Source organism: Panthera pardus, unplaced genomic scaffold, assembly GCF_024362965.1.
Source record: "Panthera pardus isolate Hobbes unplaced genomic scaffold, ASM2436296v1 HiC_scaffold_12, whole genome shotgun sequence".
NCBI lineage: Eukaryota > Metazoa > Chordata > Mammalia > Carnivora > Felidae > Panthera > Panthera pardus.
In genome coordinates this window covers 72,160,766-72,186,733 of record NW_026526677.1, presented here as the reverse complement: position 1 = coordinate 72,186,733, position 25,968 = coordinate 72,160,766, and the positions used below count along the sequence as shown (strand labels likewise).

The 25,968-nt window shown below is 39.2% G+C and overlaps 1 protein-coding gene across 1 annotated transcript; it reads left to right on the top strand.

The window, feature by feature from the left end:
• Positions 1-424: 424 nt before the first annotated feature.
• Positions 425-23,360, top strand: LOC109267047 (heat shock cognate 71 kDa protein-like). Its single transcript, XM_053900631.1, is given in 3 exon segments — positions 425-569; positions 628-710; positions 22,221-23,360. Coding segments are annotated over 3 exon segments (1,143 nt in total). The 3' UTR covers positions 23,136-23,360.
• Positions 23,361-25,968: the final 2,608 nt, after the last annotated feature.

The following is a 25,968-nucleotide window of genomic DNA, read 5'->3' as shown; positions in this document are numbered from 1 at the left end:
TGAAATATATTTCAAAACATTATTTATCCCCTAGAAATTGTTGTCATTCTGCATTTTCCCAAGGAGGCTAGCAAAAAAGTGCAACCGATTTCACAGCATGGGGATATTCTCTCACTCTCTGTGCCCCCCAGTCCCTCTCAATATATATAAAAACAGTCTTACCAACCAATCCCAATTATTTGGTTAATTTCCTTAATAACATTTCCTCTCAATGGATCACAAAATTTAAAAAATTACTTCCAAATATTAACAAAATTATTAAAAACTTTCTGTATTATAGGTTACTGTGATTTAATGTGATTTCCTCTTGTTGCACGTTTTATGAACTTTTTGCAAGTAGCAAAAATATGTGTGCACAGTTGTGTTAGGAGACAGAAGGTAGACTGCTGTCTCTACAGTATTCATAGACCTTTGCGGGACTAATATGAAGCCTCCTTCATTAGCAGAAATGAAACTCAGAACCTGGCAAGGTGTTCTGGAGGCAGGTCTCCAGGTGCAGAAGGTGGTTCTCCGGTTCTATTCTTTGAAGGCGTTCAGGATCACCACTGTCACCACTGAGGTGACTATGGGTGTGTGTGTTCCACATTAATATGCTTATTGAAGTTGGTCCCATTTCTTTTCAAACAGGGGGTGGAGATGAGGCTAGAAGTTTGATTAAAGGCTTCAGGAAAACTACACAGAAAGAGAAGCAAATAGTAACCAGAAGCAAGGTAATCTTGTGTTACACAACTCAACTTTTCTCACCTTCTTGTCGGTCTTCTCCTCCGGGAAGCTCCCTTGCCTGTTCCTGTCTGCCCCCACCACCCAGAACCGATGTTCTGTATCTCTACCTAAACTGTCCAGGTTCAGGAAGAGGAGGATTTGGGTGGGAGAGGGCAAGAGAAGCTTCCCTTCTCATCTGTGCTGTTTCCTTTCTGAGCAAGAACCCTTCTCGGCAATTACCATCAAGACTGCTTTAACCTAGGAAGTGGATCAGAATCACCTGCAGGGCTTGTTAGAACACAGACTTCTGGGTCTCCATCACAGAGATTCTTGATTCAGTAGGTCTGGGGTGTGGCTGGAGAGTTTGCCTGTCTAACAAGTTGGAAGATGCTGGTGTTGGTGCTGATTTAATGTAATTGATGTCTGAGAACCTCTAACTTAGGCCAATATTCATTAATAATATGCTTTTAGAGTATACCTCGGAAAGCACAGGAATGGAAGTTCAGGCTGTGGATCTGTTGCTGTGGCTTCTTGAAGTCTATGCTGGGGAGAAGAGAGAGGAGGGAAATGTAGGCCCTTTTGCCTATGTGGCCCCAGTGCCTTAGGAGGGGTGCAGGATGGCTTCTATGCAGCACCCTTGGAAAAGAAATTCTGCATTTCTTAAAATGTCAACATAAATTTATCGGAGAACCAGAAATTCACCAATTTGACCCGTCCCCCACCCACCCCCTCTCTGGTAACCATCAGTTTATTCTCTATACTGAAGAGTCTGTTTCTTGTTTGTGTCTCTCTCTGTCTCTTGTCTTTCCTCCCTTTGCTTGTTTGTCTTGTTTCTTAAATTCCACATATGAGTGAGATTCAAGAAACAAGTTATTTGAAAGTAGATAAAGTTCAATAGTATGAAACAGTCCAGAGTAAAAATAAATAAATAAATCAGGAAATCTCATGTGTGTTTCCTTCAAAGCATGGCCTTCAGTAGAAACTGTGATCTCTTAGCATTTTTTTTAGAAGGCTTTTAAAACTTCATTTGTAGGCAGTAAATTGGAGAGAACAAGACATGCCACGATAAATGACATTTTGTGATTGAGAGAAGGGTATTTTTCAGAGAATATAAAAAAAATCAATCAATCAAACAAACAAACCAAAAATGCCTGGATAGTCCACTTCCCAAATCTCACAATCTAGAGTGCAAGTAGAACATAGGGTAAGAAATGGAGCATATGGCAAACAGTAAGCAAATGCTATGAAAATCAGTGCTTGGAATTAGTAAAACACAAATAATTCTGTTCAAAATATTAATTAAACTAGTGGCATTTAGGCAAGCTTTTAATATGCTGGAGATGTGCAGCAGACACTGATTCTAGATGACAGAACATTTGTAAGTGGTTGTGAGTAAATTTTTATTATTTATTTAACTTTGGTGCTTGCCAGACGGGCTTTGAAAATTATTGCAGCAAACTTTGTTCTAAAAGGACCCTTTGGGGGCTCCTGAGTGGCTCAGTTGGTTAAGCATTTGACTTGATTTTGGCTCAGGTCATGATCTCACAGGTAGTGAGATTGAGCCCCAAGTCAGGCTCTGTGCTGAAAGTGTGGAGCCTCCTTGGGATCCTCTCTCTCTCTCTCTCTCTCTCTCTTTCAACCTCTGCCCCTCCCCTGCTCTCTCTCTCTCTCTCTCTCTCTCAAAACAAATAAATAACCTTGAAAATAAAATAGGTGTGCTTGGGTGGCTCAGTCAATTGAGCATCCGACTTTGGCTCAGGTCATGATCTCATGATGAAGAGTTCGAGCCCTGCATTGGGCTCACTGCTGTCATTGTGCAGCCCACTTTGGATCATCTGCCCCCCTCTCTTCCAACCCCTCCCCCACCCGCTCATGCTCTCTCTCTCTTTCTCTCTCAAAAATAAATAAATATTTGAAGCAAAAATAAATAAAATAAAATAAAATAAAATAAAATAAAACAAAATAAAATAAAATAAAGTAAAGTAAAAAAAAAAAATGAAATAACCTTGTTGGCATCACATGTCTTGCCACTTTAGGCTGTGCCTCCCTGAAGGACAACAGGCTGTTGTGATTCACAGTACCCTGATCTGAAGAATCTGAAAAGGCCATTAAAATTGGAAAAATGTTTCTTTTAAGAATGACTTTTTGGTAAACTTTCTAGTGATTACAATCTTTTTTTTAATACAAATTCCCACACCCATTTCTTCGGAAAGCCCTAAGACGATGGATTTCTTTGTGATGTCCTGAGAAGGCTGTCCCTAATGATTAGATTAACACAATAAAGCTGTTCTCTGAAAATATCTTCAAATACTTTCCTGTGATTTCACACCTTAAATCAATGACTACCACGAATGGATTAGCATTATTATTTAACAGTAAATGAAATGTGCTGCCAAGCAGGCAGTAGACAGAGACTTTAAACACAGATTACTAAGTGAGGGCAGTCAATCTGAAAAGGCTTATGTTAATTGGAATTAACATCAATGGATTCAGTTTACCAGTTATGAAATACATATTTCATCTTAGACAAAAAGAGGATAAATGGGGGCTATTATTTAGAAGAGACACTAGTAAATAATGACAGGAGAAGTTTGAAAATGAAATAATAGAGGGGTGCCTGGGTGATTCAGTCAGTTGAACATCTGGCTTTGGCTCAGGCCATGATCTCATGGTTCGTGAGTTTGAGCCCTGCGTTGGGCTCTGTGCTGACAGCTCAGAACCTGAAGCCTGCTTAATTTTCTCCGTCTTCCTCTCTCTCTGCTCCTCCCCTGCTTGTACTCTGTCTCTCTTTCTCAAAGATAAATAATCATAAAAAAATAAAAAATGAAATAATAGAAAACACTCAGTGAAAGAAACCTTGGCTTGCTCTCAGACAAAAAGTTAAGTGAAAAGTTCCAGTGTGTTTGGAGGGACAATATACAATAAAAAAAAAATCCAATTCAGGGGTGCCTGGGTGGCTCAGTCAGTTAAGAGTCCAACTCTTGGTTTGGGCTCAGGTCATGATCTCATGGTTTCAGGATTTCAAGCCCTGTGTTGGGCACTGTGCTGACAGTGCGAAGCCTGCTTAGGATTCTCTCTCTCTCTCTCTCTCTCCCTCTCTCTGGCTCTCCCCCACTCAGGCTGCCTCTGTCTGTCTCAAAAATGAAAAAAAAAAACACAGTTCAATAATATGTACTAAATCTAAATATTTAGACAACTGGGAGCTTCAGAATTAAAAGAAACATTGGAGATCATTGACATATACACATTTACATGAAGCAGGAAACATTTATCTCAGCTATGGATAAGTCAAGTGCACAGGAAGTTCAGCAAGGACGTCAGGGAATTGAAGGACTCAGTTAATGAGATTAAGCTTATTATCAGACACCAAATCACATTATTGTCAAACATAGGCTGGTCATTTTCTAGTGATGTTGGAAACAAGGAAAATGGGAAATTAAATTTCCTTTCAACTTAGAGCCCATTGACAAGTCCTTGGACAGAAAGAGTAACCTTCCCCTGGGAGCTCAGCTGCCTCAATGATGACACTTTGCTAAGAGCAAAAGGGAATCTTAGCTTAACATTATCCTGACCCCAGGATTCCGTAAGTCTACTTGAACATATAAAAATTCCTTCAGAAACTTCTTTTATCTCTACCCACCCTGTCCAAAGATACATGTTGGCAATCATACTCCAAGCTTATGGCCCCCTGATATATGTCTGACGGGTCTCATGAATGAGCTTTTCCTAAACAGTAATAAATGACCCTTTCTTAACAGCAACTTGCCCCTCCAGATCCTGGAAACCTTGCTTCTAAAATACCTTAGAGACTTAAGCTATCCCTACTCCCCTCCAAACCTGAAGGTATATAATCAGTCACCCATCACAACCCCAGTGCAGCTCTTTCTGCCTATGAGTCCTGTCCTCTGCTTTAATAAAACTACCTTTTCACACCAAAGATGTCTCAAGAATTATTTTTTGGCTGTCAACCCTGAACTCCAACACTCCAACAATATCATTTGGTGTTCTAATGTCGGGTTGAGCCTTCTCATTTGGACTCTGAGCCTTGGTGCAAACTTGGTGAGTGCTTTCTCTTCTCTTCCTTTACTTTCATTTCAGGGGCTTTTCAAGGACTATGGTCTTCTTGGAACACTTTCATGTCCATTGCTCAGGCTGCAGTCCTCTAGCCCTGGCTACTCTACAGAAAGGAAAGGCTGCCTGTTGGCTGGAAGTTGGTTTCATGGTAATAATGGTAATATTATCCAGAAACTTGATGTCCTCTCTTTATTCCTGTCCTTATACAATGTTGTCTGTCTTGGGCATGGGACAGCCACCTAGGTCACCAGCATAGCTGCCAATCTTAAGACTCCTGTGTGATGTGTCCTCCTGATTGGTCTAATGTGATCACCTCCACATCTCTGGTCTAGCTACTTCTGGCCAAGAGACCTCCACTGGGAGCCAGCCAAAACCAGTATCCGATTCAATTAAAACCCAAATGGGGAATGTTTCCTAAGGAGTTGGCTGTAAAGACTACATGTGCTGGAATGTCACTTAGACCAAAATGGATTTCTATCTTTACTGTTTTCTGTCAATGTCCCCTACAAAATTGAGTAATTTCTCCTTGTAAAACTTTTCTAGTGTTTTCCATGTGTTAAAAACCAGCATAACCTTCACAGCAAGGCAATAGTGAGGCTTTCATGGGAAGGCTTAGACACGAACCGAATGGTATTTCACTCCATTCACCAGGCACCCACCAGGCCTAGGATGCCATGGGGAAGTTTGGGGGGACTCTAGCATCCCTCCTATGGAGTCTTTATGGCAGAATGTGATCAATAGTGATTTTCATCCAAGGGACACCTTTGGTCATTTTTGACACACAGAACCTCTGCTCCTATCTTGCATGAGGCGAGGTGCCTCCAGAAGGCCAGAACACCACCCAGGAGTTGGGGGGAGGGGATTTTTGGTAATGGACCTTCTCTTCTTCATTTCTCGAGTACTCATCCTTGGAATGTCTTTTAACCCGCTGGAAACAATTCAGATTGCAAAATTTAAAAAAAAGACATATTCTGCAACACTGCATGACCTCTGTAAGATCTATCAATGGATCTCTTCTGTAGGGAACAGGGCAAATGGATGGTGGTTCCCTAGGTCCAGGCCTTCAGGCCTGTAAGTCAGGACCTGGACCTAAGGGCCTCTTGCAGAACATATTTGGTCAGTAACCATACCAGTAAACTCCCCCCCTGATATATTGGATGATTATTATCTAAATAGGCCTCCTCCTGATAGAAGCCAGGTTGCTGGAGGAAACACAGGCCATTCCTAGCAAAAAGGATGTTGACTCTCTCACTGTTGCTCCTTCTAATAGATGTGGGGGCTTCTCCCTCATTCATTTCCTGGGTGAATGGCTATAACTGGAGCCAACTGAGGTTAGTCTCCCTTGGACAGGGACTTTAGCCAACATTATGAAGCAGCTGCTGAGATTCCCTTTGTTTTGGGGAATTCCCTGTTTTCTCTGGCTCTACATGGACTGCGTATTTCCAATTTTGTGGAAAAAAACAAAATGGCATCTGCTCCTCTGTTCAAGCAGTGAGGTTTAGAACCAGGAACCCTCTTTCTCTGCCTTCTGGAGGCACCTCGCCTCTTTTGCCTCCCCCTCTCTTTCCTCCTCTTTCTGTACCACCTTTGGTGTGGCCTATAACCAGTTACTATACTATCCTTGGTAACTGGTGCCATTGACTCTTCCTTCTACCCTTGCCGTCAAGGAGCAAAAAACACCCTCTTGGACTTACACTGTACACTTCAGATTTCTTCACAGGTGCCCCAGGTAAAACTGACATGGGAACAGATTTGATGAGGGACCATAAGGCAAGCTGAGGGCCAAGCATAAGCTAGCACAACCCCCTTCCCCCAGGTGGGATATTTGTGACATTTCTCAGGCATTCTTTGCTGCACAAGAAAAAAAGAAAGGACAGAAAACAAAGGGTTAAACTGATAGAATCTCCATCAGTTTACAAATATTTTAGTAATATTACAAGAAAATGGCAATCTTATCAATAGCCTTATCTCCAGAAATTCTCTGTCTTAATGATAATGCTTTGCTAGAGGGAAAAACAACCTTAGCCTGACAATAGCTATGCCTCCAGTAATCTGTGAATCTTTTTTAGCATATGGGAATCCCTTTAAGAAACTTCCTTTAGGGGCGCCTGGGTGGCTCAGTCGGTTAAGCGTCCGACTTCAGCTCAGGTCACGATCTCAGGGCTGATGGCTCAGAGCCTGGAGCCTGCTTCGGATTCTATGTCTCCTTCTCTCTCTGCCCCCCCACCCCCGTTCATGCTCTGTCTCTCTCTGTCTCAAAAATAAACGTTAAAAAAAATAAAAAAAAAAGAAACTTCCTTTTGACTTTACCTCCCCCAACTCCACAGTATATAATCAGTCACTCTGCACAACCCCAGTGCAGCTCTTTCTACCCACAGGTCCTATCCTCATGCCGTAATAAAACCACCTTTTGGCACCAAAGATGTCTTCAAGAATTCTATCTTGCTATTTAATCTAAATGAAACATTTATTCTACCAAGGTTTGCTGAAGGTCAAATAAGCTCATGTTATCTTTTTTGCTATTTGTCAGCAAAATGATGACTTAAAATAATGGCTAATTTTGCCTCTCTCAAATTTTTCATGGGTGATTGTTAAGATAGTCTTTGGTAACCTGAAACTTTAAAGTTTTGCTTGGATAATAAATTGGATTGAATTAGTTGGACCTCTAGGTCTTTTCCAAATGTGATAAAGTGCTAAAGCATTGATTACTGAACATAGGTTTGCAGTTTTGACTTATTGTAAAGAAACTAAGGATATTTGGGTCTATTGGAAAACATGCTTTGTGCTTAATTGATTCACAAATTTGCCTTCCAAGGAATTCTGGTTTAACAGTTCACAATTGGTTACTACTTAGTTTTCATTGGAGATTAAGGTTTCTAAGAGCTCAAAATTCTGCTTTGGATCATTGGATCTGCTCTTGGATCATTGGTCTGCGCTTGACAAGAAAATGTAAACAAAATTGTGTTTTCTTTGACCAGAAAAACCAGTTTCTATGGTGTGATGTTATCAGGTCTTTAATGATCTGTAATCCTATTTAGGCATGTGTTTTAAAACTTTCCAAGGTTTTAACAAACTTCCCCAAGATTTAAATTGTAAATGAAGTCTCTGACTAATTAGGCTTGTTTATTTGGTATGTTATGTTCTTGTATAAGGTCATCACTCTATTCTGATTATTAAAATGTTTTATGTCACAGAGGCTCCTGAGTGGCTCAGTCAGTTAAGTGTCTGACCTCAGCTCAGGTCATAATCTCACAGTTAATGAATTCAAGCACCACATGGGGATCTCCACTGTTAGCACAGAGCTCGTTTTGGATGCTCTGTCCCCCTATGTCTCTGCCCCTCCCTTCATTGCATGCAGTGTGTCTCTCTTGAAATAAATAAACTTTAAATAAATAAAATGTTAAATGTCACAGAAATAACTGAATTTCCTTGTCAACTGCATCATAATGAACTCTCTTATCTCCATTTCTGAGTTATTTGTCATTTATAGTTATTTTTTTATGTTTAAGATCATAAAACTGAAATGAGTAAGAGTTTCCAGAACTAACTAAAAGCTGCATTCAAACTGAGCAGGAATTAGTAACATGGAACTAAATGAACTGCAGAAGATGATTATAGTTTTGTGACTTTTGTTGGAAACATTGCTGGTTCTATAATGTTTGTTCATCCAGATTAAGGAAATTTCTCTTAGGATATCTAAGACTTATAAAAATGTGACAAAATATTTGTGAACAAACTGAAGCATTTAACTTTTCTCTCTACCTGAATGCTCTGAAATTCAAAAAGTCTCAGTGAGTATTCTTCCATGGCAATCACAGTTATTTGCATAAGTTAATAATAACCAGTTCTCTTTGCAACAGGACACCACTGGAAACACGGACTATTTTACCAAGGCTTTGACTGTAATGTCATAGTTGAGAGAGACATGCATAGACCCAGATATGACCAGATAGCTTTAAGGAATTGAGGTTGGCTTTATGAAATGGAGCCATAAAACCCCATTGTTGGCCTGTTATGTTGCTTACCCAGTAGCCATGCCAAGTGAGTAAAGAATGTCACTTCCTGGCAGGTCTGGATATCATGGGGACCTTGTGAAGAGGAATTTGCCCAAATCTACGGGTACTGCAGACATGTCTGGTGGCAAGTACTTGGCTTGGTTTCTGGCCTAGAGAAGCTACTAAAAGTTAAATCTAGATTCCTTATGAAAAATTCCAGCAAAGCAAATTTTAAAAGATCTATATGGCCAATCAGTGTTCTTGCTGAGCTTATGTAAATAATTAGGCCAAGTTTGCTAAAACTGGACTTATTTTACAAACGAATTAGTCTTGATTTGACTACCACTGGAGATAATGGTGTTTATAGAGAGAAAAATTATGGTTCAATAACACACCTTTGCCAATGTTAAATTCTAGTTCTGATTATCTTTGAGTGTTTCTTGTTTGCCTAAGCTAGACAACTTGAGGTCAACTTCAGAGAAATTGCTACAAAGGCTCATATATAGACAATCTTCATGCTTGTTATTCTGTGGGGATACTAACAGGACCTATGGACATATGATTATTTGAACAGCCGGAAAATGAGATGCATTCTCCAACAATTGTATAATTCAACTATCACCTTGATCAATTTTATGTGGCTGGAATGATAAATTTGTTCCTTAAAAGCCAGAGCATACCCTACTCCACCGGGTTAACTATGGACTTGTGGAGATAATGGGTGACCCCACTTTCCTTATAACTGGATGGAATGATGCCTTGGGGATGCCCTTGTCTCTCGAGACAAGTGATTTGCTAGTGATTCCTTGTAATTAGGATATTGTTAGCATCAGGCCTCGAAAATGAGGTCTTCTTGATGGTTTTATCTCTTAGCCATATTTGTCCCACGAACTACCTCTATTGATGTACAATTGCAAATATAGGCCTTAGCCAAGTGTATAACAGTCCCCTCCCCCGGTAGAAGAAGCTTCAAAAGTTTCTATGGGACAGTCCCTGACAATAAAGAGTTCACATCTGTTCCAAAGTGTCTTAGAGACTAAAGGCCACCAATGGATGATAGGAGGCCAACTTATTAAATAGCAGGCTATGCCTATATATATGCCTGATTTAAAAATTAAACTGTCAAACTTTAAATCCAGCTACCCTTGTGCCTGGGGCTGACCATCATTATTCCATGTTAGAACATAACTGCTCAGAGATTACTGATCTTGTTTATTCTAGGCGATCAAACTAAAAAGACTCCCCTATTAAAAATGCAGATGACAGTTGGTTTACTGATGGCAGTAGTTTAGGCGAAAGGGGATTAGAAATTCTGGGTATGCCAAAGTCAGTCTAACTCAGACAGTTGAGGCCAAAGCCCTCCCAGAAAATATATCTCCCACAAAAGCAGACTTAATAACACCCACTTGTGCTTTACAATTGGCAAAGGACCTCAAAATTAATATCTGTACTGACTCTAAATATGCCTTTCCAGTCCTCCATGCCCAGGAGGTAATTTGGAAGCAAAGGGGATTATAATCAAGCCTGAACACTCCAATCAAATATGGGTCCAAAATTATCACTCTTCTTGTGGCTGTACACCAAATTAAGGAGGTAGCTATAATTCACCTCAAAGGACATCAAAAGAATATGACCTTAGAATATGAAGGAAACAATATTTTATAGACTGTGCAGCCCAGAAGACAGCACAAAATAGCAAATATTAAGTCTTATACCAGTTTTAACTCCAATAAAGTCCATAACTCCAGTCTATTCAGACCACAAAATTCACATAGTGCAGGAATGAGGATATTAAAAAATGAACAGGACTGACTTGTTAATAATGAGGGGAAAATCTTTATACCCAAAAAATAACCAATGGAAGGTAATAGAGGATTTATACCAGTTCACTTATTTGAGCCAAAAGGCCGCTGAGGTGACAAAAACCTGCTAAGAAAAATTGTCCCTAGATTTGGTCTCCCTTGGTCCCTACAGAATGACAATGGACCATCTTTTTATTGTAAACATAACTCAGCAAATAGATAGGGCCTTAAAAATTAATGACTATTTGCATTCAGCCTGGCATCCAAAATCCCCTGGAAAGGAGGCCCTCCAAAACCAATGGCCTTCAATCTCCTGACTGCAGTGAAGGAGGCACAGAATTGATTGACTGGCTCCTAAGGGGATCCAATGGCTATGCAGCTCTTACTTGTGGCTATAGCTCCCCCTGGCTGGATAGGCTGCTGTCCTCTGGGTTTTGCCTGGATGCACAGACGCATTATTAAAACCATTATCAGCCAGCCAACCTTCCACACTTAAAACAACGATGGACATGTTCTGTGTTTCGTTGGCATGACCACCTAGCATCTATCTTTGTTCCCTCTTTGGGATTAGAGGATGTTGTTTGGCACAGGAAGCTCTTCATTCGTACACAAAGGCCTAGATGACACTCAAAATAACATCTCCCTAATAAACACTAAGTAACACAAATGCATAAAGCAGTTTTACAAAATGGAATGGCATTAGATGCTTTAGCTGCAGCATAAGGTGGAACTTGCCCTCATAAACACAGAATGCTGTGTGTACATTCCAGACAAGCACAGAAATAATTTTGGGTTTCTATCCGACATGAATACTCAAATCAGAGCTCTAAACCACCCCTCTCTTTCCTTTATTGATTTGTTAAACTCCTGGACTGGAAGAGGATTTTTGTCAACTATCAAAGGACTTGTATTTGGGCTTTTCTTTTTCTTATTCTAATTATGTTTTGCTGTTTTCTCCTATGTCTCTCCCTTGGTGCCGAGACTCCTTCACTGCCATAACTTCAAACTGACAGAGAATGCTTTCTACTCGGGAAGATCCATACATTCAGTCTCCCTGGGATTCAACTGCTTCTGCCTTTCATAACTCCTACATGTATAAGCCCCCACTGACAAACGTTGACCCATAATTAGGGACATCTCTATGCCTCTCATTACCAGGAAAAAGTTACATAAAAAGAGACCTTCCACCCTCAGCAACCTTGAAGATTTAAGGGTCAAAATTGTGCAGGGGAGAATGATGTGTGAAACAAAGGCAAATGAAAAATTAAATTTCCTTACAACTTACAGCTCATTGACAAGTCCTTGAGAGTGAGCTTCCTTTGGGACCTCAGCTGCCTGGACAATGACACTTTGCTCAGGGCAAAAGGCAATCTTAGCTTAACATTATCCCAACTGCTGCAATCTTGGAAGTCTACTTTAACATGTAAAAATTCCTTTGGAAACTTCATTTATCTCTCCCCATCACCACCCACCCCCCAAGATATATGTTGGCAATCATACGCCAAGCTTATGGTCCCCTGATATACATCTCACAGGTCTCATGACTGAGTTTTTATTAAAAAGCAATAAATTTCTTACTTGACACATCCCCAAGGGCAAGGGAATTAAAAGCAAAAATGAACTATTGGGACCTCATGAAGATAAAAAGCAAAGGAAACAGTCAACAAAACTAAAAGACAACCAACGGAATGGGAAAAGATATTTGCAAATGACATATAGGACAAAAGGCTAGTATCCAAAATCTATAAAGAGCTCACCAAACTCCACACCCAAAAAACAAATAATCCAGTGAAGAAATGGGCAGAAAACATGAATAGATACTTCTCTAAAGAAGACATCCAGATGGCCAACAGGCACATGAAAAGATGCTCAGCGTCGCTCCTCATCAGGTAAATACAAATCAAAACCACACTCAGATACCACCTCACGCCAGTCAGAGTGGCTAAAATGAACACATCAGGAGACTATAGATGCTGGAGAGGATGTGGAGAAATGGGAACCCTCTTGCACTGTTGGTGGGAATGCAAACTGGTGCAGCCGCTCTGGAAAACAGTGTGGAGGTTCCTCAAAAAATTAAAAATAGATCTACCCTATGACCCAGCAATAGCACTGCTAAGAATTTACCCAAGGGATACAGGAGTGCTGATGCATAGGGGCACTTGTACCCCAATGTTTATAGCAGCACTCTCAACAATAGCCAAGTTATGGAAAGAGCCTAAATGTCCATCAACTGACGAATGGATAAAGAAATTTTGGTTTATATACACAATGGGATACTACGTGGCAATGAGAAAAATGAAATATGGCCTTTTGTAGCAACGTGGATGGAACTGGAGAGTATTATGCTAAATGAAATAAATAAGTCATACAGAGAAAGACAGATACCATATGTTTTCACTCTTATGTGGATCCTGAGAAACTTAACAGAAGTCCACGGGGGGAGGGGAAGGAAAAAAAAAAGAGGTTAGAGAGGGAGAGAGCCAAAACATAAGCGACTCTTAAAAACTGAAAATAAACTGAGGGTTGATGGGGGGTGGGAGGGAGGGGAGGGTGGGTGATGGGTATTGAGGAGGGCATCTTTTGGGATGAGCACTGGGTGTTGTATGGAAACCAATTTGACAATAAATTTCATATTTTAAAAAAAAGCAATAAATGACTTCTTCCTTTAAAAAAAAAAGTTTATTTCTTTATTTTGAGCAAGTGAGCGAGAGCGAGGGAGAAGCAGAGAGAGGGAGAGAGAGAGAATCCCAAGCAGGCTCCACACTGTCAGTACAGAGACTGTGAAGTGCCAACGGGGGGCTCAAACTCATGAAAACTGAGATCATGAGCCAAAATCAAGAGTCAGATGCTTCATCAACTGAGCCATCCAGGTGTCCCATAAATGCCCCATAAATGACCTTTCTTAACAGCTAGTCCCTCAAGGTCATGGAAACCTTGCTTCCAAAATACCTTGAAGACTTACGCTATCCCTAACCCCCTCCCTACCTGAAAATGTATAATCAATCACCTGTCACAACCTCAGTACAGCTCTTTCTGCCCACAGGTCCTATCTCCGTACTTTAATAAAACCATCTTTTTGCACCGAAGATGTCTCAAGAAATCTTTCTTAGCCATTGGCTCTGAACCCCAACACTACAAAACACATCACTAGGACCTAAAGAAAGTAAAAAATAATGCAACGTGTTGTCACAATAAAAATATTAGGGAGAGAGTCATGGTTAAAAGGAAATATTTAATTTGAGAAAGCATACTCTTTATATGAATATAAGCAATACCATTGTAAATGGGGGAATTCCTGGAAGCATTCTCTTTAAAACGAGACAAAAGGACAAAGATAGTCACTATCACCGCTTCCACCCAATATTGGATGGAAGTCTTAGCCCACACAATTTATAAACATATTTGTTGGAGGAGTGAAGAACACAAAAGTATAGGACTGGCAGGAAGACAATAAAACTGTTCATACAATGAGATCTTTAGGAGAAGATTGTATTAACAAAAACAAGCTATATACCAACAAACCAATGGAAAAAATGGGAAACGGGTAGGAAAATGCACTCAATATTTTTTGAAACCTAAAAAACCTCAATTTCTGCTCCTTGCTTACCTCATTCCACGTTTATTGCTTGCTCGCACTGGATTTAGTAACTTGAATTTATCACTAGTCTTCCCACTTTAGCATCTCCACCCACTACACCCTAATTTCCTTTGGAGTCTGCCTTCCAAGGCCACTTCCTCACCCTAGTCTTAGATTGTCCTTCATTATCCATTCCCTCAGTCCTTCCCCCTGTTTTCTTCTTCATAGCCATAACCCAAATTGTAACTACAATTCCTGTAGCTATCTGTTCTGTGCCTCCTTCCCTGACGATAGCCTTCAGCGGGTGGGAATGAAGTCTGTCTCAATCCTGGCTACCCCTCTGTACCCAGAACAAACTGTTAATAAGGAAATAAGCAATGAAGTAATCCAAGAATGCCCTCAGATGTATTATTTGCAGCATTGAAAATATATTTACACATTGAAAGGCCAGACATCTCAAATCATAGTGACAATAATCCCAAGTCAAAATATTGTCCTCTCGTAGATTGGAATTGAAATTAATCATCTATAACATCAGGGAATCCTAGAGAAACCTTAAGCCTATGGCATTTAATTTTCATTCTTAGCTTTCCATTTATGCATGACTTCCACTGATTGCCTGTTGTCTCCAGTTACTGGATGGTTAAAAGTGTTATTATTAATCCTCCAGCCACGGATTTTTCAAATCAGAACTATCAACATTGGCAATGGGATCATTCATTCTGGTGGGGCTGTCCTTTGTCTTTTAGGATGTTTGAAGAATCTGTGACACTTCTACCCACTAATGTTAGTAGTGACCTCCAGCTGTGACAACCAAAAATATTTCCAGACATCAACAAATGTACCCTGAAAGAAAAACTACCCCCCCCCCCCGGAAATACTGTACTAGGAACTATATACATATACACATATGGATACATATCTTTTATATATATATATATATATATATATACATATATTACATTGGATAAGATCTTTAAAATTGTTTAGATATTCTAACTGGTGTTTAAAATCTAGAACATATAAGGGGGAGTAACATAAAAGAGAGTCCATAGAAAACTTGCTTTGGAAAATATAAGCATACCAGTGAATAGGTAATATTTTGAACAAATTAGCTATAGTCTAGTACCCATTTTCTAGGAAAAGATACTTTTTTTGATACATACAGAATTACATATCAGTATTTAAGGATAGGATGCCAGAGAAAATAATAGCCTCTACAGTTTGTTCTTACTGTCATTTGAAGAATGATGTTAGTACAAATTTATTGAGAAAGGGTGTCAGATTACTCTGAACCTTCATGAGGCAATGTTCCCTTCCCTCCATATAAGGAGCATCCCTAGACTACCCTAGGTCTCCAAAACTGTACAGATCTTCCAAGCACAAGGCTACAAAAATCACACGATTTTTCTTGATTCTTTTTGATTCTTGCAGGCTGCATTCTTTCTGTAACTGTGATTTTTGTTTTTCATAGGATTAGACTAATGCAGTGTTATGCATGATTACCAGATGCCTTTGGCAGTGGACTTAGGTCAGGGGAAAGACTCATAAAGGAAGAGTTCCAAGTGCCATGATAAATGCTGAGTGAAGGAGTGATCTTTTTCTTTCTAATATGATTGGATTGAAGGAAATCATAGTACTGTTACTGTTACATTGTTACCTTTCCATATTCAAAGTACATGCCCCTCCTCTCCCAGATTTCCCTAGATTTTCTGCTCATATTTTGTTTCTCACTAATATTTCCTTTCAGATTTTCTCAAGTAAGGAGATGTTGAATTTAAGCTCCCTCCCCACCTTAACAAAAGAGCTTGCTCATAGGTTTCAGAGCCCCTAACAGCTCAAAAGGTTTAGAAGTCTCAAAGACCAATATGTATTTGGTGACTGAAAGTTAAATCTTATAAAATCATAGACCTCAAAGACATAGATATTTTTAAAATTCTATTCAAACGGGCAATACAAAATCAAAGAGATATGAGGAAATTTGACCAAAACACACCTCTATCAGGAGTTGAGCTGAGAGCAGAAATGTTTTCTGATGTAGAAGCAGCCATTTTCTCTTATAAACACCAATGCTACCTACCCCTCTCTCTGGGAGATATGAAAATTATTGAACCTAATGAGTCAGATTCCAGAGCATAAAAGTTGAAGTCCTTTAACAGACACACCATGTCATTGCCAATTTGGAAACAGAAGCAGGATGTTGTCACATTTTCTTCAACTCAAAAAAGAATAATACATAGGTGTGCTTGATAAAATTTGACACATAAAATTAGCTGCCTGGATGACTCAGTTGGTTAAGCATACGATTTGAGCTCAGGTGAGTTCAAGTTCTGCATCAGCCTCTGTGCTGACAGTGCAGAGCCTGCTTGGGATTCTCTCACTCTCTGTCTCTCTCCCTTCCCCAACCCACCTTGTGCATGATCTTTCTCTCTCTCTCAAAATACATAAATAAACTTTAAAAATTTTTTGGTACTTGGAGGGGCCAACACGGTGGAAAAGCATGGAAGTTTTTTTTGCTTCTCTTGTCTGTGAAATACAGCCAGATCAACACTAAACCATCTTGCACACCTAGAAAACTGATTTGAGGATTAACACAACAATCTGCACAACCTGAACCACAGAACTTGGCAGGTATGCAGTGTGGAGAGGTGAACTAGGGGAGAGAGAGGCACGGAGGGCAAGGAGCTGTTTTTGCTTGTGGAGAGAGGATGGAGATGGAGTGGTGGGGGGAAGGGGGAGTATGGGAAAGCATCCCCCACCCCGCCCAGAAGCAGCTGGAGAGAAAGTACACAACTGACTGAACAAAAAAAGAGAGAAAGTAAAAAGGAGAAAGGAGTGGGTCTAAATTCAATTAAGACTCTATAAACAGGGGGAGCGCAGAGTCTGCAACTCCACAGCTAGATACCTGGTGGTGCTCTGGTGGAAAGGGTGAATACCCAAGAGCAGAGAGCAAGGTCCAAGGGGTCCTTGGGCCACACAGGAAGAGGCAGTTCCCCTGCTGGGAGGACATTTGGTAGAGGCTGTGTGACCACCCCACAGGCAAAGGTCCCAGCGGACCCTGGAAAATAACCACATTCACTATGGTGAAGCCTGGTGCCAGACGTGTGTGGTGATTTTCTATAATCCCTGAAATGCTGCTGCTGCAATATCGTGTGAAAATTTTCTGGGGTGGGCTGGCAACCAGTTGCAGTCTCTGGGCATCGGCAACAGCACAGTCCCGTGAATGTTCCTGGGTGCGGCCAGCACCTGGCCATTGCTCGGTGAGACCCTCCCCCAGAGGGACAGAACAGGTCAAAGCCACAGTCCCTCAGAAGTGAGGGGTTGGGAAACAGCCCCATCTGAGATAAAACTCAGGAGGGAGGTGCCACCTGCAACCTGAAGGCTTGGTCATGGACAGTGTAAAAGCAGGGAGTGAACAGAAGCTGGAGACAAAGGAGGGGTGTGCAATTACTGGTCAGGGAGAACAGAATTCTGATACTAGAGACTGGGTAAGCTAGGTGATGCCATTTTCACAACCCCCCAACCCCCGCACATGTGTATACACACCTACAAGTGCCACAACAATCCACCCCAGTAAGCTAACAGCACCATCTAGTGGAGAATGGAGCCGTTACACTGAGTCCCACACAACTGGGCCAAACTCGTTCTTCAGGAACACCATAAGTCTCTCTGCCTGCTTAGTTTATGGACTATAAAGTGCTTTATAGTTTGACTTCTAGGGGAAACTGATATAATTTCAATCGTATTTCAGTCTGTTTGCTGGTCCATCTATTCAATTTTTTTCTTTTTCTTTTTTTTTTCTTATTCTTGAATACAGAAAGATAAAATATTCATTTTTATTTTTCATTTTTATTAAATATGTTTCTTTAATTTTTTTCTACTATATTTTTTGTAAAATTCTCAAATTCTATTTTACTTCCATCATTTTATTTTATTCTATTTCATTGTATTTATTTTTTCAAATTTTCAAACGTTTTCCTTTTTTTTTTTTCTTTTTTTCTTTTTTTATCTTTACCTTTTTTTCTCTAATATATCAAGCTCTTTTCAGCAAGCAGACCAAAACACACTAGGAACTAGCATCATTTACTTGGTTTTTTGTGTGTTGTTTTTTATTTGTTAATTTTAATTTTTTACCTTATTAATTCCTTTTCTTCCTTCAAAATGATGAAATGAAGGAAATGATGAAATGAAGCAATTAACCCCAAAAGAAAGAACAGGAAAAAATGACAGCCAGGGACTTAAAGCAAGATGTCTGAACCAGAATTTAGAATCACAATAATAAGAATACTAGTTGGGGTTGAAAATAGATTAGAATCCTTTTCTGCAGAGATAAAAGAAGTAAAATATAGTCAGGATAAAATAAAAAATAATTATATATATATATATAGCTAATTATATATATATTTATAATTATTTATATATATAAATTATATATAATATATAAATTATATATAAATCATATATAAATTATATATATAAATCATATATAAATTATATATATATATATATATATATATATATAAAATTAGCTATATATATCAGCTATAACTGAACTGCAATCTCAAATGGATGCCACAGTGGCAAGGATGGATGAGGCAGAACTGTGAATCAGCAATATAGAGGACAAACCTATGGAGAAATATGAAACTGAAAAAAAGAGGGAGACTAAGGCAAAAGAGCATAATTTAAGAATTGGAGAAATCAGTGACTCATTAAAAAGAAACAACATCAGAATCATAGACATCCCAGAAGAAGAAGAGAGAGAAAAGGGGGCAGAAGGGTTATGTGAGCAAATCATAGCAGAAAACTTTCCTAACCTGGGGAAAGACAGACATCAAAATCCATGAAGTACAGAGAACTCTCATCTGATTCAACAAAAATCGACCACCAACAAGGCATATCATAGTCAAATTCACAAAATACTGTGGCAAGGAAAGAATCAGGAAAGCAGTAAGGGAAAAAAAGTCCTTAACTTACAAGGGAAAACAGATCAGGTTTACAGCAGACCTATCCACAGAAACGTGGCAGGCCAGAATTCTAAGAGTGGCAGGATATATTCACTGTGGTATATTGGAAAAATATGCATCCAAGAATTCTTTATCCAGCAAGGCTATCATTCAAAATAGAAGGAGAGATAAAACTTCCCAGACAAACAAAAAACTAAAGGACTTTGTGACCACTAAACCAGCCCTGCAAGAAATTTTAAGGGGGACTCTTTGAGGGGAGAAAAGATGAAAAAAAAAAAAAAAAAGACCAAAAGCAACAAAGACTATAAAGGACAGAGAACACCACCAGAAACTCATCTCTATAGGCAATAAATTCATCTTTCAATACTCTAAACATCAATGGACTATATGCTCCAATCAAAAGACATAGGGTAACAAAATGGATAAGAAAACAAGATCCATCTATATGCTGTTTGCAAGACACCCACTTTAGACCTAAAGACACCTTCAGATTGAAATTAAGGGATGGAGACCCATCTATCATGCTAATGGTCGACAAAAGAAATCAGAGTAGCCATACTTATATTAGACAATCTAGACTTTAAAATAAAGACTGTAGCAAGAGATTAAGAAGGGCATTATATCACAATTAAAGGGTCTATCCACCAAGAAGACCTAACAATTGTAAACATTTATGATCCAAATGTGAAAGCACTCAAATATATAAATCAGTTAATTACAAACATAAAGAAATTCACTGATGATAACACCACAATAGTAGGGGACTTCAACACCCCACTTACAACAATGGACAGATCATCTAAACAGAAAATCAACAAGGGAACAATGGCTTTGAATGACATACTGGACCAGACGGACTTAACAGATATATTCAGAACATTTCACCGTAAAGCAGCAGAATACACATTCTTCTCCAGTGCACATGGACTGTTCTCCAGAATAGATCACAGACTGGGACAAAAATCAGCTCTCAACAAGTAAAAAAGATCAAGATCACACCGTGCATATTTTCAGACCATAATGCTATAGAACTCAAAATCAACCACAAGAAAAAATGTGGAAAGATAAAAAATACTTGGAGACTAAAGACCATCCTACTAAAGAATGAATGGGCTAACCAAGAAGTTAAAGAGGATATTAAAAAGTACATGGAAGGCAAGGAAAATGATATCACCCACCACAGCCCAAAACCTCTGGGACTCAACAAAGGTGGTTATAAGAGGGAAGTATATAGCAATCCAAGCCTTCCTAAAGAAGAAAGGTCTCATAAACAAAACCTATCCTTACACTTTAAAGAGCTGGAAAAAGGACAACAAATAAAACCCAAAACCAGCAGATGACAGGAAATAATAAAGATTAGAGTAGAAATAAATGCTATCGAAACCAAAATAACAGTAGAACAGATCAATGAAACCAGAAGCTGATTCTTTCAAAGAATTAACAAAATTGATAAACCCCTAGCCAGTTTGATCAAAAATAAAAAGGAAAGGACCCAAAAAAATAAAATCAAGAATGAGAGAGGACAGAGATCACAATGAACACAGCAGAAATACCAACAATAATAAGAAAATATTATGAGCAATTATATGCCAATAAAATGGGCAATCTGGAAGAAATGGAAAAATTCCTAGAAACATATAAACTATCACAAATGAAACAGGAAGAAATAGAAAATTTGAACAGACCCATAACCAGTAAGGAAATTGAATTAATAATCAAAAATCTCCCCAAAAAGGAGTCCAGGACCAGATGGCTTTCTAGGAGAATTCTACCAAACTTTTAAAGAAGAGTTAACATCTATTCTCTTGAAGCTGTTCCAAAAAATAGAAATGGAAGGAAAACTTCCAAACTCTTTCTATGAAGCCAGCATTACCTTGACTCCAAAACCAGACAAAGACCCCACTAAAAAGGAGAACTATAGACCAATTTCTCTGATGAACATGGATGCAAAAATCCTCAACAAGATCCTAGCCAACCGGATTCAATAATACATTTTAAAAAATTATTCACCACGACCAAGTGGGATTTATACCTGGGATGCAGGGTTGGGTTCAATATCCGCAAAACAATTAATGTGATACAGTACATCAATAAAAGAAAGTACAAGAACCACATGATTCTTTCAACAGATGCAGAGAAAGCATTTGACAAAACACAGTATCCTTTCTTGATAAAAACCCTCAAGAAAATAGGGATAGAAGGATCATACCTCGAGTTCATAAAAGCCATGTATGAAAGACCCAACTCTAATATCATCCTCAATGGGGAAAAACTGAGAGCTTTCCCCCTAAGGTCCGGAATGATGTCCACTCCGGAATGAGTGGACAGGGATGTCCACTGTCACCACTATTATTCAACATAGTATTGGAAGTCTTAGACTCAGCAATAAGACAACACAAATAAATGAAAGGCATCCAAATCAGTCAGGAAGAGGTCAAACTTTCACTCTTCACAGATGACATGATGCTCTATACAGAAAACCCAAACGATTCCACCAAAAAACTTCTAGAACTCATCCATGAATTCAGCAAAGTCACAGGATATAAAATCAATGCACAGAAATCAATGCACACCAATAATGAACCAATAGAAAGAGAAATCAAGGAATCAATCCCATTTACAATTGCACCAAAACCCATAAAATACCTAGGAATAAATCTAACCAAAGAGTTGAAAATTCTATACACTGAAAACTATAGAAAGCTTATGAAAGAAGTTGAAGAAGACACCAAAAAATGAAAAAAAATTCTATGCTCCTGGATAGGAAGAACAAATATTGTTAAAATGTAAGTACTACCCAAAGGAATCTACATATTCAATGCAATCCCTATCAAAATAACACAAGCATTCTTCACAGAGCTAGAACAAACAATCCTAAAATTTGTATGGAACCAGAAAAGATTGCGAATAGCCAAAGCAATCTTGAAAAAGAAAACCAAAGCAGGAGGCATCACAATCCCAAACTTCAAGCTGTATTACAAAGCTGTAATCATCAAGACAGTATGGTACTGGCACAAGAACAGACACTCAGATCAACGGAACAGAATAGAGAAACCAGAAATGGACCCACAAATGTGTGGCCAACTAATCTTTGACAAAGCAGAAAAGAATATCCAACGGAATACTTCTACAAGACTTTTTCTATGGGAAGGAACTGAATAAGAGCATCAACCCTGATGAGGCTGTCACTTATGGTGCAGCTGTCCAGGCAGCCATCCTTTCTGGAGACAAATCTGAAAATGTTCAAGATTTGCTGCTGTTGGATGTCACTCCCCTTTCTCTTGGCATTGAAACTGCTGGTGGAGTCATGACTGTTCTCATCAAGCACAATACTACCATTCCTACCAAACAGACCCAGACTTTAACTACCTATTCTGACAACCAGCCTGGTGTGCTCATTCAGGTTTATGAAGGTGAGCAAGCCATGACCAAGGGTAACAACCTACTTGGCAAGTTTGAACTCACAGGCATACCTCCTGTCCCCCGTGGCATTCCTCAGATTGAGGTCACCTTTGATATTGATGCTAATGGCATTCTCAATGTCTCTGCTGTGGATAAGAGTACAGGAAAAGAGAACAAGATCACCATCACAAATGACAAAGGTCGCTTGAGCAAGGAAGACATTGAGCGCATGGTCCAGGAAGCTGAGAAGTACAAAGCTGAAGATGAGAAGCCGTGAGACAAGGTGTCCTCCAATAATTCAGTTGAATCTTATGCATTCAACATGAAAGCAACTGTTGAAGATGAAAAGCTTCAGGGTAAAATCAATGATGAGGACAAGCAGAAGATTCTGGACAAGAGTAATGAAATAATCAACTGGCTGGATAAGAACCAGACTGTAGAAAAAGAATTTGAACATCAGCAGAAAGAGCTGGAGAAGTTCTGCAATCCCATCATTATGAAGCTGTACCAGAGTGCAGGAGGCATGCCTGGAGGAATGCCTGGAGGTTTCCCTGGTGGTGGAGCTCCCCCTTCTGGTGGTGCCTCCTCTGGGCCCACCATTGAAGAGGTTGATTAAGCCAACCTGAGAATAGGTCTAGCATTGTTCCACACAAAACATTTGAAGGACCCAAATTTGTAACAAATTCTATGGCAGTGAAGTTGAGCTTATATAGTTAATAAACTGGGCATTCTTGATACTTGAATATGGAATATGTGCACAAGAAAAGGAAATGCAACATTGCACTTTATAAGCACTGTATTGTTAAGTGGAAAATGCAATGTCTTAAAACTGTATTTAAAATTGGAAAAAAAGGGGGCGCCTGGGTGGCTCAGTCGGTTAAGCGTCCGACTTCAGCTCAGGTCACGATCTCACGGTCTGTGAGTTCGAGCCCCGCGTCAGGCTCTGGGCTGATGGCTCAGAGCCTGGAGCCTGCTTCCGATTCTGTGTCTCCCTCTCTCTCTGCCCCTCCCCCGTTCATGCTCTGTCTCTCTCTGTCTCAAAAATAAATAAACGTTAAAAAAAAAATTTTAAATTGGAAAAAAAGAAGAATATCCAACAGAATAAAGACAAGTGGTGCTGGGAAAACTGGACAGCAACAGGCAGAAGAATCAACCTGGACTACTTTCTTACTGCATACACAAAAATAAACTCAAAATGGATGAAAGACCTCAATGTAAGACAGGTAGCCATCAAAATCCTAGAGGAGAAAGCAGGCAAAAAACTCTTTGATCTTGGCCACAGCAACTTCTTACTCAATATGTCTCCAGAGGCCAGGGAAACAAAAGCAAAAATGAACTATTGGGACCTCATCAAAATAAAAAGCTTCTGCACAGCGAAGGAAAGAATCAGCAAAACTAAAAGGCAACTGACAGAATGGGAGAAGATATTTGCAAATGACATATCAGATAAAGGGTTAGTATCCAAAATCTATAAAGAACTTAACCAAACTCAACACCCAAAAGACAAATAATCCAGTGAAGAAATGGGCAAAAGACATGAATAGACACTTCTCCAAAGCAGACATCCAGATGGCCAACTGACACACGAAAAAATGCTCCACATCACTCATCATCAGGGAAATACAAATCGAAACCACAATGAGATACCACCTCACACCTGTCAGAATGGCTGATACTAACAACTCAGGCAACAACAGATGCTGGTGGGGATGCAGAAAAAGAGGATCTCTTTTGCACTGCTGGTGGGAATGCAAACTGGTGCAGCCACTCTGGAAAACAGTATGGAGGTTCCTCAAAAAGTTGAAAATAGAACTACTCTATGACCCAGCAATTGTACTACTAGGTATTTATCCAAGGGATACAGGTGTGCTGTTTCAAAGGGGCACATGCACCCCAATGTTTATAGCAGCACTATCAACAATAACAAAAGTAAGGAAAGAGCCCATATGTCCATCAATGGATAATGGATAAAGAAGATGTGGTATATGTATACAATGGAGTATTACTTGGCAATAAAAAAGAATGAAATCTTGCAATTTGCAACTATGTGGAATTAACTAGAGGGTGTTATGCTAAGTGAAATTAGTCAGAAAAAGACAAATATCATATGACTTCACTCATATGAGGACTTTAAGAGACAAAACAGATGAACATAAGCGAAGGGAAGCAAAAATAATATAAAAAAAGGGAGGGGGACAAAACATAAGAGACTCTTAAATACAGAGAACAAACAGAGGGTTGCTGGAGTGGATGTGGGAGGGGGGATGGGCTAAATGTGTAAGGGGCATTAAGGAATCTACTCCTGAAATCATTGTTGCACTGTATGCTAACTAAATTGGATGTAAATTAAAAAATAAATAAATTCTTACAAAAAAATTTTTGACACTTAATCAAAGAAAGAAAATATCATGGCAGCCCATGTCATATATATGTCAGCATGGAACTGTTTCCATTTTCACCTGTAACCTTTTTTCTTCTATATGAAGTTTTGAGTAATCTAATTTTAAAAACAGTGTGGAATGATGAACTGTGCATATGAGAAAAGAACACTTTAGGTTTAATTCAAGCAATGGCTGTCAAACTCAACTACACATTAGAATTACCTGGATAGATTTTAAATCTTTGGGATGCTGCTCAGATAGTGGCACTCTTTAAAGGTCTTCAGGTGATTTCAATGTAGAGTCAAGTATTGGTTTGAACAGTATTGGTTTAGAGTAGTAGTTCTTAAGCTTGACTACAAATTAGATGCATCTGGGGAGATCCTGAAACTCCCCAATTTAAGATTATAACCCAGAACAATTTACCAAAAATTCTCAGAGAGAAACTCAGGCATTACCATTCCCAGGAGTCCTCAGATGATTCCAACATTTGAGCAAGTTTGAGAACCAATACTATAAAATTCTCCACACATCCCTTACTCACCTCAAAGTTGGAAGGCTTGGATAATGATGAGACATCCCCACATGTAGTTTGTTTTCTCCCTCCTTGTGCTCTGGCTCAGTGATAATCATACTTCATTGTGCCTAGAAGTACCTAATAGCATCACAGACCAAATCATATTAGTGCATCACACATGATTTTAGTGAGTGATTATTTTGAGTGTATTAGGAATGGCACCCTATTTTCACAGAACTTCCTGAAAATGTCAGTTCACTACACTCTCATCTTAAATAATTATCAAGCTTAAAATTACACAGAGGTAAGTAATAAGCATCAGTCAGTTAATTTATATGGATATTCAACTTCACTAAAATATATTAATACAAAGACCAAATTGATATAATGAAGCTCTTCTCTTTGCAAACCAACTTCTTGATTTACTACTGCAACAAAGCCCTAAGAATGTTTATCTCTCTGTCTACTAAAAGCTTTTATAAAAAAGTAATTTTTCGAGAATGCATCTATGGAGGGCACAACAATTCTTCTCAAGCACAGTAAAGGCATTTTTT